Raw genomic sequence first — 17,420 nt, forward strand, 5'->3', positions numbered from 1 at the left:
CCGCTCGGGAATTCTGGGAATTTCTCGAGACTCGGTCGTGAATCTCCAATTCCTCGCAGATTTCCTCCAGGATGGAGGCAGGGACGCGACGCCGGGCCTGAGGGGGAGGGGCGGGGGGGGGGGGGGGCGGGGGGGTTAATTAATTAATTAATCGCGAGAAAGGTAAAGGAGCAGCCCTGCAATGGCCTCTCCGAGAGGGAGAGACAGTGGCCATTGGTCTACTCTTCCACGCCGATCCCACAAGAATGGGCACAGACACCCACACTTGAACCCACTGACCCCACCGTGAACCCGTCACCACGGTCACCGTGAACCCGTCACCATGGTCACCGTGAACCCGTCACCACGGCAACCGTGAACACGTCACCACGGCAACCGTGAACCCGTCACCACGGCCACCGTGAACCCGTCACCACGGTCACCGTGAACACGTCACCACGGCAACCGTGAACCCGTCACCACGGCCACCGTGAACCCATCACCACGGCAACCATGAACCCGTCACCATGGCAACCGTGAACCCGTCACCACGGTCACCGTGAACCCATCACCACGGCAACCGTGAACTCATCACCACGGCCACCGTGAACCCATCACCACGGCAACCATGAACCCGTCACCACGGCCACCGTGAACCCGTCACCACGGCCACCGTGAACCCGTCACCACGGCCACCGTGAACCCGTCACCACGGCAACCGTGAACCCGTCACCACGGTCACCGTGAACCCATCACCACGGCAACCGTGAACTCATCACCACGGCCACCGTGAACTCATCACCACGGCGACCGTGAACCCATCACCACGGCAACCGTGAACGCACCGGGCCGGCCGTGATGAACCTGCGGTGAGTCCAGGCGAGCCAGGCTGCGGCCAGCGGCCTACGGGCCCGGGCCAGCGTCGCCACGCCAACCGCGGAGGAGACCAGGGTCATGTGACTCAGCCTCCCGTCGCCATGGAGACAGAACAGCTCCCGCCCACACACGGAGACCGAGCGGAGACCTGGGGGGGGGGTGGGGAGAGATGGTGGTGATGGTGGTGATGGTGGTGGTGATGGTGGTGGTGATGATGGTGATGGTGGTGATGTTGATGGTGGTGGTGGTGATGGTGGTGGTGGTGATGGTGGTGGTGATGGTGGTGGTGATGATGGTGATGGTGGTGATGGTGGTGGTGGTGGTGATGTTGATGGTGTTGATGATGTTACCTGGCAGGTGGGCGGAGGCGACGATGAGGTTGCGGTGAGGAGTGAAGATGAGGAAGCCATCAGCAGAGCAGAGCAGCACGCGGCTCCTCCTGCACACACACCACACACACACAGACACACACACACACAGACACACACAGACACACACACACAGCGTACACACAGACACACACAGACACACACAGACACACACAGACACACACACACAGCGTACACACAGACACACACACAGACACACACACAGACACACACACAGACACACACACAGACACACACACAGACACACACACAGACACACACACAGACACACACACAGACACACACACAGACACACACACAGACACACACACACAGCGTACACACACCACACACACACACCACACACACCACACACACACAGACACACACACAGACACACACACACAGCGTACACACACACAGACACACACACAGACACACACACAGACACACACACCACACACACACACAGACACACACACACAGACACACACACAGACACACACACACAGCGTACACACACACAGACACACACACCACACACACACAGCGTACACACACACAGACACACACACAGACACACACACACAGCGTACACACACACACAGACACACACACACAGACACACACACACAGACACACACACAGACACACACACAGACACACACAGTGTACAGACACACACAGTGTACACACACACACATAGACACATACACACACACAGTGTACAGACACACACAGTGTACACACACACACAGACACACACACAGACACACACACACAGCGTACACACACACAGACACACACAGTGTACAGACACACACAGTGTACACACACACACATAGACACATACACACACACAGTGTACAGACACACACAGTGTACACACACACACAGACACACACACAGACACACACAGACACACACAGACACACACACACAGCGTACACACACATACATATACACACATAGACACACACAGACACACGCACAGACACACACAGACACACACATATACACACACAGACACACACACACACAGTGTACACACACACACAGTGTACCCTAGTCTGGCACGGGGCCTGTGGTGCACCTAGCCTGGCACGGGGCCTGTGGTGCACCTAGCCTGGCACGGAGCCCTGTGGTGCACCTAGACTGGCACGGGGCCTGTGGTGCACCTAGCCTGGCACGGGGCCTGTGGTGCACCTAGCCTGGCACGGAGCCCTGTGGTGCACCTAGACTGGCACGGGGCCTGTGGTGCACCTAGCCTGGCACGGGCCTGTGGTGCACCTAGCCTGGCACGGGCCTCACCCGAAGGGCAGCAGCTGGTGGAAGAGGAGCGACCGCAGAGGGGAAGACGCTCGCACGCTGCCCTCCCTGCACACAGACACAGACAAAGGTCCCCCAGGTAGCCTCTAGCAGGGCAGCAGGGGCAAGTGCTGAGAGACACAGACAAAGCTCCCCCAGGTAGCCTCCGGCAGGGCAGCAGGGGCAAGTGCTGAAAGACACAGACAAAGCTCCCCCAGGTAGCCTCTGGCAGGGCTGTAGGGGCAAGTGCTGAGACAGACAAAGCTCCCCCAGGTGGCCTCTAGCAGGGCTATAGGGGCAAGTGCTGACAGACACAGACAAAGCTCCCCCAGGTAGCCTCTGGCAGGGCAGTAGGGGCAAGTGCTGAGAGACACAGACACAGCTCCCCCAGGTAGCCTCCAGCAGGGCAGCAGGGGCAAGTGCTGTTAGTGGCAAGTAGCAGCAGCACTGTGGCACACGAGGGGGTGGGTGGCCAGCACCACGCTACCACTACTACTACTATAGTACTACTATAGTACTACTACTACTACACTACTACCACTACTACTACACTACTACTACTATAGTACTACTACTACTACACTACTACTACTATAGTACTACTACTACTACACTACTACTACTATAGTACTACTACTACACTACTACTACTATAGTACTACTACTACTACACTACTACTACTATAGTACTACTACTACTACACTACTACTACTATAGTACTACTACTACTACACTACTACTACTATAGTACTACTACTACTACACTACTACTACTATAGTACTACTACTACACTACTACTACTATAGTACTACTACTACTACACTACTACTACTATAGTACTACTACTACTACACTACTACTACTATAGTACTACTACTACTACACTACTACTACTATAGTACTACTACTACTACACTACTACTACTATAGTACTACTACTACTACACTACTACTACTATAGTACTACTACTACTATAGTACTACTACTATAGTACTACTACTACTACACTACTACTACTATAGTACTACTACTACTACACTACTACTACTATAGTACTACTACTACACTACTACTACTATAGTACTACTACTACACTACTACTACTATAGTACTACTACTACTACACTACTACTACTATAGTACTACTACTACACTACTACTACTATAGTACTACTACTACACTACTACTACTATAGTACTACTACTACTACACTACTACTACTATAGTACTACTACTACTACACTACTACTACTATAGTACTACTACTACTACACTACTACTACTATAGTACTACTACTAATACTACTACACTACTACTATAGTACTACTACTACTATAGTACTACTACTACTACACTACTACTACTATAGTACTACTACTAATACTACTACACTACTACTATAGTACTACTACTACTACACTACTACTACTATAGTACTACTACTACTACACTACTACTACTATAGTACTACTACTACTATAGTACTACTACTACTATAGTACTACTACTACACTACTACTACTACTATAGTACTACTACTACACTACTACTACTATACTACTAATACTACTACACTACTACTACTATAGTACTACTACTACTACACTACTACTACTATAGTACTACTACTACTACACTACTACTACTATAGTACTACTACTACTACACTACTACTACTATAGTACTACTACTACTACACTACTACTACTATAGTACTACTACTACTACTACACTACTACTACTATAGTACTACTACTACTACACTACTACTACTATAGTACTACTACTAATACTACTACACTACTACTACTATAGTACTACTACTACTACACTACTACTACTATAGTACTACTACTAATACTACTACACTACTACTACTAAAGTACTACTACTAATACTACTACACTACTATAGTACTACTACTACTACACTACTACCACTACTACTACACTACTACTACTATAGTACTACTACTACTACACTACTACTACTATAGTACTACTACTAATACTACTACACTACTACTACTATAGTACTACTACTACTACACTACTACTACTATAGTACTACTACTAATACTACTACACTACTACTACTATAGTACTACTACTAATACTACTACACTACTATAGTACTACTACTACTACACTACTACCACTACTACTACACTACTACTACTATAGTACTACTACTACTACACTACTACTACTATAGTACTACTACCACTACTACTACACTACTACTACTATAGTACTACTACTACTACACTACTACTACTATAGTACTACTACTACACTACTACTACTATAGTACTACTACTACTACACTACTACTACTATAGTACTACTACTACTACACTACTACTACTATAGTACTACTACTACTACACTACTACTACTATAGTACTACTACTACTACACTACTACTACTATAGTACTACTACTACTACACTACTACTACTATAGTACTACTACTACTACACTACTACTACTATAGTACTACTACTACTACACTACTACTACTATAGTACTACTACTACTACACTACTACTACTATAGTACTACTACTACTACACTACTACTACTATAGTACTACTACTAATACTACTACACTACTACTACTATAGTACTACTACTAATACTACTACACTACTACTACTATAGTACTACTACTACTACACTACTACTACTATAGTACTACTACTAATACTACTACACTACTACTACTATAGTACTACTACTAATACTACTACACTACTACTACTATAGTACTACTACTAATACTACTACACTACTACTACTATAGTACTACTACTAATACTACTACACTACTACTACTATAGTACTACTACTAATACTACTACACAACTACTACTATAGTACTACTACTACTAGTACTACCACTACTACTACTACCACCACTACTACACCACCACTACACTACTACTACACTACTACCACTACTACTACACTACTACTACTACCACTACTACCACCACTACTACTACTACTACACTACTACTACACTACTACTACTACCACTACTACTACCACTACTACTACTACACTACTACTACTACACTACTACTACACTACTACCACTACTACTACACCACCACTACACTACTACTACTACTACACTACTACTACTACACTACTACTACTATAGTACTACTACTACTACACTACTACTACTATAGTACTACTACTAATACTACTACACTACTACTACTAAAGTACTACTACTAATACTACTACACTACTATAGTACTACTACTACTACACTACTACCACTACTACTACACTACTACTACTATAGTACTACTACTACTACACTACTACTACTATAGTACTACTACTAATACTACTACACTACTACTACTATAGTACTACTACTACTACACTACTACTACTATAGTACTACTACTAATACTACTACACTACTACTACTATAGTACTACTACTAATACTACTACACTACTATAGTACTACTACTACTACACTACTACCACTACTACTACACTACTACTACTATAGTACTACTACTACTACACTACTACTACTATAGTACTACTACTACACTACTACTACTATAGTACTACTACTACTACACTACTACTACTATAGTACTACTACTACTACACTACTACTACTATAGTACTACTACTACTACACTACTACTACTATAGTACTACTACTACTACACTACTACTACTATAGTACTACTACTACTACACTACTACTACTATAGTACTACTACTACTACACTACTACTACTATAGTACTACTACTACTACACTACTACTACTATAGTACTACTACTACTACACTACTACTACTATAGTACTACTACTACTACACTACTACTACTATAGTACTACTACTACTACACTACTACTACTATAGTACTACTACTAATACTACTACACTACTACTACTATAGTACTACTACTACTACACTACTACTACTATAGTACTACTACTAATACTACTACACTACTACTACTATAGTACTACTACTAATACTACTACACTACTACTACTATAGTACTACTACTAATACTACTACACTACTACTACTATAGTACTACTACTAATACTACTACACTACTACTACTATAGTACTACTACTAATACTACTACACAACTACTACTATAGTACTACTACTACTAGTACTACCACTACTACTACTACCACCACTACTACACCACCACTACACTACTACTACACTACTACCACTACTACTACACTACTACTACTACCACTACTACCACCACTACTACTACTACTACACTACTACTACCACTACTACTACTACACTACTACTACTACACTACTACTACACTACTACCACTACTACTACACCACCACTACACTACTACTACTACTACACTACTACTACTACACTACTACTACTACACCACCACTACACTACTACTACTACTACACTACTACTACTACACTACTACTACTACACTACTACTACTACACTGCTACCACTACTACTAGTACACTACTACACTACTACCACTACTACCACCACCACTACTACTACTACTACACTGCTACCACTACTACTACACTACTACTACTACTACACTACTACACTACTACCACTACTACCACTACTACCACCACCACCACTACTACTACTACACTACTACCACTACTACTAGTACACTACTACACTACTACCACTACTACCACCACCACCACTACTACTACTACACTACTACCACCACTACTACTACACTACTACCCACCACTATTACTACTACCACTACTACTACTACACTACTACACTTCTACTACTACACTACTACTACTACTATAGTACTACTACATAGTACTAGTACTACTACTATAGTACTAGTACTACTACTATAGTACTAGTACTAGTGGTGGTACCTGCAGGAGTAGAGAGGAGTCTGAGTGCGTCCCAGCAGCTCACGGAGCTGCAGCGTTGCCGTGACGGCGCCGCCCGCCTCCGCCAGCCACAGTCGCCCACCCGGCCTGGCGCTCAGCACCACCACCACCACGCCGCTGCCGCTGCTGCTGCTGCTGCTGGTGCTGACGCTGCTGCCACGCCGCTGATGACGCTGCTGCTGATGCTGCTGATGCTGCTGATGCTGCTGCTGCTGATGCTGCTGCTGATGCTGCTGCTGATGCTGCTGATGCTGCTGCTGATGCTGCTGCTGATGCTGCTGCTGATGCTGCTGGTACGGACCAAAAGCAGGGAAGAAGCAGGCTCCGTAGGGGCCGGACCGCGACTTGGTTCCGATCGTCCAGAACGTCTCCCTGCAGAGACGAGGGGGAGAGACGTGGACTTGTCAACAGCTTCGAGTGTTTCTGAGCGAGTGTTTCTGAGCGAGTGTTTCTGAGCGAGTGTTTCTGAGCGAGTGTGTCTGAGCGAGTGTTTCTCAATGAGTGTTTCTGAGCGAGTGTTTCTGAGCGAGTGTTTCTGAGTGTTTCTGAGTGAGTGTGAGAGTGTTTCTGAGCGAGTGTTTCTGAGCGAGTGTTTCTGAGCGAATGTTTCTGAGCGAGTGTTTCTGAGCGAGTGTTTCTCAATGAGTGTTTCTGAGCGAGTGTTTCTGAGCGAGTGTTTCTGAGTGTTTCTGAGTGAGTGTGAGTGTTTCTGAGCGAGTGTTTCTGAGCGAGTGTTTCTGAGTGTTTCTGAACGAGTGTTTCTGAGCGAGTGTTTCTGAGTGTTTCTGAGTGAGTGTGAGTGTTTCTGAGCGAGTGTTTCTGAGCGAGTGTTTCTGAGTGTTTCTGAGCGAGTGTTTCTGAGCGAGTGTTTCTGAGCGAGTGTTTCTGAGCGAGTGTTTCTGAGTGTTTCTGAGTGAGTGTGAGCGAGTGTTTCTGAGCGAGTGTTTCTGAGCGAGTGTTTCTGAGCGAGTGTTTCTGAGTGTTTCTGAGTGAGTGTGAGTGAGTGTTTCTGAGCGAGTGTTTCTGAGCGAGTGTTTCTGAGCGAGTGTTTCTGAGCGTTTCTGAGCGAGTGTTTCTGAGCGAGTGTTTCTGAGCGAGTGTTTCTGAGCGAGTGTTTCTGAGCGAGCGTTTCTGAGCGAGTGTTTCTGAGCGAGTGTTTCTGAGCGAGTGTTTCTGAGCGAGCGTTTCTGAGCGAGTACCTGTGCGTGTCACAGACGTAGCAGTGCGTGGAGGTGGACACGAGCAGCTGTCCCGGTGAGTGGTGGAGTTGGATGACTGCGGAGTTCAGAGTCACCACCACCTTGGTGGTGGACAACGACCATCCTCCTCCTCCCCCTCCTCGCTGTCACGACAACCACAGGGAGCAGAGGGGTGGGGGGTGGGTGGGTGAGTGAATGGTTGGGTGAGTGGGTGGGTGAGTGGGGAGTGGGTGAGTGGGTGGGTGAGTGAATGGTTGGGTGAGTGGGTGGGTGAGTGGGGAGTGGGTGAGTGGGTGGGTGAGTGGGTAGGTGAGTGGGTGAGTGGGTGGGTGGGTGAATGGTTGGGTGAGTGGGTGGGTGAGTGGGTGAGTGAGTGAGTGGGCGAGTGAGTGGGTGAGTGAGTGGCTGGGTGAGTGAGTGGCTGGTTGAGTTAGTCTCTATGTATCCGTGTGTCTCTATGCATGTCTCTACTCCCCCGGGTGTCCCTCTCGGGGTGTCCGTGTGCGTTGTCCACCTTCCCATGGCCAAGTCCGGTGACGGACACTCGCCCAGCGGAGTCTCCGGCGTAGACCCGCGTCTCTCCCCCCCGCGTCTCTCCCCCTCGCGTCTCTCCCCCCCGCGTCTCTCCCCCTCGCGTCTCTCGCCCCCGCGTCTCTCCCCGTGTCTCTCCCCGTGTCTCTCCCCGTGTCTCTCCCCGTGTCTCTCCCCGTGTCTCTCCCCGTGTCTCTCCCCGTGTCTCCGCGCCGTCCCACGCCATCGCCGAGATGTTTGCGCCGCGATGCAGCCACGAGACACGGACACGGCGCGGGCTGCAGTCCCCACGCGTCTCCCAGAGACAGAGACAGCCCTCGCTGTGCACACAGAGACACGGGGAGACACGGGGAGACACGGGGGGACGCGGTGAGACACGGGGAGACACATGGAGACACGGTGAGACACGGGGGAGAAACGGGGAGACACTCTCATGGAGACACGGGGAGACACGGTGAGACACGGTGAGACACGGGGAGACACGGGGAGACACGGAGAGACACGGGGAGACACGTGGAGACACGGGGAGACACTCACATGGAGACACGGTGAGACACGGAGAGACACGGGGAGACACGTGGAGACACGGGGAGACACGGTGAGACACGGGGAGACACTCACATGGAGACACGGTGAGACACGGAGAGACACGGGGAGACACGTGGAGACACGGGGAGACACGGGGAGACACGGGGAGACACTCACATGGAGACACGGTGAGACACGGAGAGACACGGGGAGACACGTGGAGACACGGGGAGACACTCACATGGAGACACGGTGAGACACGGAGAGACACGGGGAGACACGTGGAGACACGGGGAGACACTCACATAGAGACACGGTGAGACACGGGGAGACACGGGGAGACACGGGGAGACACGTGGAGACACGGGGAGACACGTGGAGACACGTGGAGACACGGGGAGACACGGGGAGACACGTGGAGACACGGGGAGACACTCACATGGAGACACGGTGAGACACGGGGAGACACGGGGAGACACGTGGAGACACGGGGAGACACGTGGAGACACGGGGAGACACTCACATGGAGACACGGTGAGACACGGGGAGACACGGGGAGACACGGAGAGACACGGGGAGACACGTGGAGACACGGGGAGACACGGAGAGACACGGGGAGACACGGGGAGACACGTGGAGACACGGTGAGACACGGGGAGACACTCACATGGAGACACGGTGAGACACGGGGAGACACGGGGAGACACGTGGAGACACGGGGAGACACTCACATGGAGACACGGTGAGACACGGGGAGACACGGGGAGACACGGAGAGACACGGGGAGACACGTGGAGACACGTGGAGACACTCACATGGAGACACGGTGAGACACGGGGAGACACGTGGAGACACGTGGAGACACGGGGAGACACGTGGAGACACGGAGAGACACGGGGAGACACGGGGAGACACGGGGAGACACGGGGAGACACGGGGAGACACGGAGAGACACGGGGAGACACGGGGAGACACGGAGAGACACTCACATGGAGACACGGTGAGACACGGGGAGACACGTGGAGACACGGGGAGACACTCACATGGAGACACGGTGAGACACGGGGAGACACGTGGAGACACGTGGAGACACGGGGAGACACGTGGAGACACGGAGAGACACGGGGAGACACGGGGAGACACGTGGAGACACGGGGAGACACGGGGAGACACGTGGAGACACGGGGAGACACGGAGAGACACGGGGAGACACGGAGAGACACGGGGAGACACGGGGAGACACGGAGAGACACTCACATGGAGACACGGTGAGACACGGGGAGACACGTGGAGACACGTGGAGACACGGGGAGACACGTGGAGACACGGGGAGACACGGAGAGACACGGGGAGACACGTGGAGACACGGGGAGACATGTGGAGACACTCACGGTGAGACACGGGGAGACACGTGGAGACACGTGGAGACACGTGGAGACACGGGGAGACACTCACATGGAGACACGGTGAGACACGGGGAGACACGTGGAGACACGTGGAGACACTCACATGGAGACACGGTGAGACACGGGGAGACACGTGGAGACACGGGGAGACACGGGGAGACACGTGGAGACACGGGGAGACACGGGGAGACACTCACATGGAGACACGGTGAGACACGGGGAGACACGTGGAGACACGGGGAGACACGGAGAGACACGGGGAGACACGTGGAGACACGGGGAGACACGGGGAGACACGTGGAGACACTCACATGGAGACACGGTGAGACACGGGGAGACACGGGGAGACACGGAGAGACACGGGGAGACACGTGGAGACACGGGGAGACATGTGGAGACACTCACGGTGAGACACGGGGAGACACGTGGAGACACGTGGAGACACGTGGAGACACGGGGAGACACGGGGAGACACGGGGAGACACGTGGAGACACGGGGAGACACGTGGAGACACTCACATGGAGACACGGTGAGACACGGGGAGACACGTGGAGACACGGGGAGACACGGGGAGACACGTGGAGACACGGGGAGACACGGGGAGACACGTGGAGACACGGGGAGACACGTGGAGACACTCACATGGAGACACGGTGAGACACGGGGAGACACGTGGAGACACGGGGAGACACGGGGAGACACGTGGAGACACGGGGAGACACGGGGAGACACTCACATGGAGACACGGTGAGACACGGGGAGACACGGGGAGACACGGAGAGACACGGGGAGACACGTGGAGACACGGGGAGACATGTGGAGACACTCACATGGAGACACGGTGAGACACGGGGAGACACGTGGAGACACGTGGAGACACGGGGAGACACGGGGAGACACGGAGAGACACGGGGAGACACGTGGAGACACGGGGAGACACGTGGAGACACTCACATGGAGACACGGTGAGACACGGGGAGACACGTGGAGACACGGGGAGACACGGGGAGACACGTGGAGACACGGGGAGACACGGGGAGACACTCACATGGAGACACGGTGAGACACGGGGAGACACGGGGAGACACGGGGAGACACTCACATGGAGACACGGGGAGACACGGGGAGACACGTGGAGACAGAGTGACTGGTGTGCGCTGCTGATGATGCTGATGATGATGCTGATGATAATGATGGTGCTGATGATGATACTGCTGATGATGATGGTGCTGATGATGATGCTGAAGATGATGATGGTGCTGATGCTGATGCACGTGGAGACCCACCTGGTTGCCACGGCGATGTATCGGTCGTCGTGGGGACAGCAGCTCACGAGCACAGCGGCTCCCTCCTGCAGAGACACCGACCCCACATCCACCACGTGACCCCCCCGTGTGACCCCCGTGACCCCCGTGTGACCCCCCCGTGTGACCCCCCCGTGACCCCCCCGTGTGACCCTCCCGTGTGACCCCCCTGACCCCCCCCGCGTGACCCCCGTGTGACCCCCTCGTGACCCCCGTGTGATCCCTCACCGTGTGACCCCCCCCGTGACCCCCGTGTGACCCCCTCGTGACCCCCGTGTGATCCCTCACCGTGTGACCCCCCCCCTTGACCCCCGTGTGACCCCCGTGTGACCCCTGTGACCCCCGTGACCCCTCACCCGGTGTGCCAGGCTGTGGCGGTAGCTGAGGGGGCTGCGCTGGCACAGGTGGACGGCGCCCCCAGACGAGACGATGGCGACCCAGCGGTGAGACACGGAGACAGAGACACACTGTGGAGACACACAGACACAGAGTGAGACACACAGAGACACACTGTGGAGACAGAGACACACTGTGGAGACACACAGACACAGAGTGAGACACACAGAGACACACTGTGGGGACAGAGACACACTGTGGGGACACACAGACACACAGTGAGACACACTGTGGGGACACACAGACACACAGTGAGACACACAGTGACACACAGAGACACAAAGACACACACACAGAGTGAGACAAAGAGACACAGACACAGAGACGATGGCGACCCAGCGCAGAGACGCAGAGACAGAGACACACTGTGGGGACAGATACACAGTGAGACAGAGACACAGTGAGACACACTGTGGAGACACGCAGACACACAGTGAGACACACAGACAGAGTGAGACACACAGACACACAGTGAGACACAGACACACAGACACACACAGACAGAGTGAGACACACAGACACACAGTGAGACACAGTGAGACACAGAGAGAGACAGACGAGACAATGGCGACCCAGCGGAGAGACGCAGAGACAGAGACACACTGTGGGGACAGAGACACAATGAGACAGAGACACAGTGAGACACACTGTGGAGACACGCAGACACACAGTGAGACACACAGACAGAGTGAGACACACAGACACACAGAGACGCAGAGACAGAGACACACTGTGGGGACAGAGACACAATGAGACAGAGACACAGTGAGACACACTGTGGAGACACGCAGACAAACAGTGAGACACACAGACACACAGTGAGACACAGACACACAGACACACACAGACATAGTGAGACACACAGACACACAGTGAGACACAGACACACAGACACACACAGACAGAGTGAGACACACAGACACACAGTGAGACACAGACACACAGACACACACAGACAGAGTGAGACACACAGACACACAGTGAGACACAGTGAGACACAGAGAGAGACAGACGAGACAATGGCGACCCAGCGGAGAGACGCAGAGACAGAGACACACACTGTGGAGACACACGCAGAGTGAGACACACAGTGACACACAGAGACACAGAGACACACACACAGAGTGAGACAAAGAGACACAGACACAGAGACGATGGCGACCCAGCGGAGAGACACAGAGACAGAGACACACTGTGGGGACAGAGACAGAGTGAGACACACAGACACACTGTGGGGACACACAGAGACACAGAGACACAGTGAGACACACAGACACAGTGAGACACAGTGAGACACACAGACACACAGAGACACACAGACACACTGTGGGGACACACAGAGACACAGAGACACACTGTGGGGACACACACAGAGACACAGAGACACAGTGAGACACAGAGACACACTGTGGGGACACAGAGACACAGTGAGACACAGACACACAGAGTGAGACACACAGACGAGACGATGGCGACCCAGCGGTGAGACACGGAGACAGAGACACACTGTGGAGACACAGACACAGAGTGAGACACACAGAGACACACTGTGGAGACACAGACACAGAGTGAGACACACAGAGACACACTGTGGAGACACAGACACAGAGTGAGACACACAGAGACACCCTGTGGAGACACACAGACACAGCGTGAGACACACAGAGACACACTGTGGAGACACACAGACACAGCGTGAGACACACAGAGACACACTGTGGAGACACACAGACACAAAGTGAGACACCCAGTGAGACACAGACAGAGTGAGACACACTGTGGGGACACAGACACAGTGAGACACAGACACAGAGACACACTGTGGAGACACACAGACAGAGTGAGACACAGAGACAAAGACTGTGTCCACACCGACACACAGACACAGAGACACAGAGACACAGACACAAAGACACAGACACACACCGACACACCACACGGGACACGCTGTCTCAGCACACACGCACGGAGACACCGCGACATGCACAGGGACACGTGGGGACACGGGGGGACACGTGGGGACAGAGTGAGACACAGGAAAGACACGGGGAGACACGGGGAGACGCGGGGAGACAGAGTGACTGGTGTGCGCTGCTGATGATGCTGATGATGATGCTGATGATAATGATGGTGCTGATGATGATACTGCTGATGATGATGGTGCTGATGATGATGCTGAAGATGATGATGGTGCTGATGCTGATGCTGTTGATGATGATGCTGCTGATGCTGCTGCTGATGCTGCTGCTGATGCTGCTGATGCTGTTGATGATGATGCTGCTGATGCTGCTGATGATGATGATGCTGCTGCTGATGCTGCTGCTGATGATGTTGCTGATGATGATGATGATGCTGCTGCTGCTGATGATGATGATGCTGCTGCTGATGTTGCTGATGATGATGCTGCTGCTGCTGCTGCTGATGATGCTGCTGCTGCTGCTGCTGATGATGATGCTGCTGATGATGATGCTGCTGCTGATGATGTTGCTGATGATGATGCTGCTGCTGCTGATGATGATGCTGCTGCTGATGCTGATGATGATGATGCTGCTGCTGCTGCTGATGGTGCTGATGATGATGTTGATGTTGCTGATGATGATGCTGATGATGATGATGTTGGCTGCACCCGGAGTCTGGAGGAGTCGAGGTGCAGCGCTGAGATCAACCCGTCCAGCCAATCCAGTTCCACCAGAACCAGGGGGGAGGGGCCTGGCGGGCACGCCCCGCCCACTTCCACCGAAGCTCCGCCCACTTCTGATGTAGCTCCTCCCCCACTCCCCGAAGCCCCGCCCGCCTCGGGTGTAGCTCCTCCCCCACTCCCCGAAGCCCCGCCCACCTCGGATGTAGCTCCTCCCCCGCTCCCAGAAGCCCCGCCCACCTCCCCCGTGGGCCCGCCCCCCTCAGTGGTAATTGCCGTTTCCATGACGACGCTTGGGAATGGGGGGGAGGGGGAAGTAGGGGGAGGAGAGGAAAAAAAGGTGGGGGGAGGAGGGGAGGGGGGGTGGAGGGGGAGGAGGGGGGGTGGAGGGGGGGGCAAGGAGGGGCAGGGAGGGGGGGTGGAGGGGGAGGAAGGGGGGGAGGAGGGGGGTGGAGGGAGGGTGGAGGGGGGGAGGGGGGGGGAGGAGGGGGGGTGGAGGGGGGAGGGGGGGGAGGAGGGGGGGTGGAGGGGGGGGCAAGGAGGGGCAGGGAGGGGGGGTGGAGGGGGAGGAAGGGGGGGAGGAGGGGGGTGGAGGGAGGGTGGAGGGGGGGAGGGGGGGGGAGGAGGGGGGTGGAGGGAGGGTGGAGGGGGGGAGGGGGGGGGAGGAGGGGGGGTGGAGGGGGGTGGAGGGGGGGAGGAGGGGGGGTGGAGGGGGGGAGGGGGGGGAGGAGGGGGGTGGAGGGGGGGAGGGGGGGGAGGAGGGGGGTGGAGGGGGAGGAGGGGGGGTGGAGGGGGAGGAGGGGGGGGGTGGGGGGGGGGCAAGGAGGGGGGAGGAGGGGGGATGGAGGGGGGGAGGAGGGGGGGTGTGGAGGGGGGGTGGAGGGGAGGAAGGGGGGGGTGGGGGGGGCAAGGAGGGGGGAGGAGGGGGGGGTGGAGGGGGGGGAGGAGGGGGGTGGATGGGGGGAGGAGGGGGGGTGGAGGGGGAGGAGGGGGGGTGGAGGGGGGGGCAAGGAGGGGCAGGGAGGGGGGGTGGAGGGGGAGGAAGGGGGGGAGGAGGGGGGTGGAGGGAGGGTGGAGGGGGGGAGGGGGGGGAGGAGGGGGGAGGGAGGGGTGGAGGGGGGGAGGGGGGGGGAGGAGGGGGGGTGGAGGGGGGGTGGAGGGGGGGAGGAGGGGGGGTGGAGGGGGGGAGGGGGGGGAGGAGGGGGGGTGGAGGGGGGAGGGGGGGAGGAGGGGGGGTGGAGGGGGTGGAGGGGGTGGAGGGGGTGGAGGGGGGTGGGGGGGGGGCAAGGAGGGGGGAGGAGGGGGGATGGAGGGGGGGAGGAGGGGGGTGTGGAGGGGGGTGGAGGGGGAGGAAGGGGGGGTGGGGGGGGCAAGGAGGGGGGAGGAGGGGGGGGTGGAGGGGGGGAGGAGGGGGATGGAGGGGGGGAGGAGGGGGGGTGGAGGGGGAGGAGGGGGGGTGGAGGGGGGGGCAAGGAGGGGCAGGGAGGGGGGGTGGAGGGGGGAGGAGGGGGGGAGGAGGGGGGTGGAGGGTGGGTGGAGGGGGGTGGGGGGGGAGGAGGGGGGTGGAGGGAGGGGGGGAGGGGGGGAGGGGGGTGGAGGGGGGGTGGAGGGGGGGGTGGAGGGGGGGGTGGAGGGGGGGTGGAGGGGGGGGTGGAGGGGGGGTGGGGGGGGGGGGGGGGGTGGGGGGGTGGAGGGGGGGAGGGGGGGGGTGGAGGGGTGGAGGGGGGGTGGGGGGTGGAGGGGGGTTGGGGGGGGGAGGAGGGGGGGGGGGATGGAGGGGGGGAGGTGGGGGGTGGTGGGGGGTGGAGGGGGGTGGAGGGGGGAGGGGGGGGTGGGGGGGGCAAGGAGGGGGGAGGAGGGGGGGGTGGAGGGGGGGGGAGGAGGGGGGTGGAGGGGGGGAGGAGGGGGGGGTGGAGGGGGAGGAGGGGAGGGGGGGTGGAGGGGGGGGGTGGAGG

General features: G+C 54.6%; 1 protein-coding gene and 1 long non-coding RNA gene across 2 annotated transcripts in view; both read right to left on the bottom strand.

The window, feature by feature from the left end:
* LOC144954156 (uncharacterized) overlaps window positions 1–9,300 on the bottom strand; it is a 21,745-nt gene extending 12,445 nt beyond the window's left edge. Inside the window, exons 1-7 of the mRNA XM_078884722.1 lie at window positions 9,176–9,300; window positions 8,662–8,804; window positions 7,445–7,834; window positions 2,535–2,600; window positions 1,206–1,294; window positions 825–1,003; window positions 1–97 (exon numbers count right to left, since the gene is read on the bottom strand). The exon at window positions 1–97 is cut by the window's left edge and continues 566 nt beyond it. Coding sequence (XP_078740848.1) covers window positions 1–97; window positions 825–935 — 208 coding nt within the window. The 5' untranslated portion in view covers window positions 936–1,003; window positions 1,206–1,294; window positions 2,535–2,600; ... (1 more) ...; window positions 8,662–8,804; window positions 9,176–9,300. The remainder of the gene's footprint in view (window positions 98–824; window positions 1,004–1,205; window positions 1,295–2,534; window positions 2,601–7,444; window positions 7,835–8,661; window positions 8,805–9,175) is intronic.
* A 10-nt stretch (window positions 9,301–9,310) lies between these two features.
* LOC144954153 (uncharacterized) lies at window positions 9,311–15,601 on the bottom strand. The gene is made up of 4 exons (XR_013641067.1): window positions 15,454–15,601; window positions 12,788–12,898; window positions 12,414–12,478; window positions 9,311–9,512 (listed from the first exon to the last, which is right to left on the bottom strand). It is a non-coding gene; the product is annotated as an uncharacterized LOC144954153 (long non-coding RNA).
* Between the last annotated feature and the right edge of the window lie 1,819 nt (window positions 15,602–17,420).

Source organism: Lampetra fluviatilis, unplaced genomic scaffold, assembly GCF_964198595.1.
Source record: "Lampetra fluviatilis unplaced genomic scaffold, kcLamFluv1.1 SCAFFOLD_459, whole genome shotgun sequence".
Lineage (NCBI taxonomy): Eukaryota > Metazoa > Chordata > Hyperoartia > Petromyzontiformes > Petromyzontidae > Lampetra > Lampetra fluviatilis.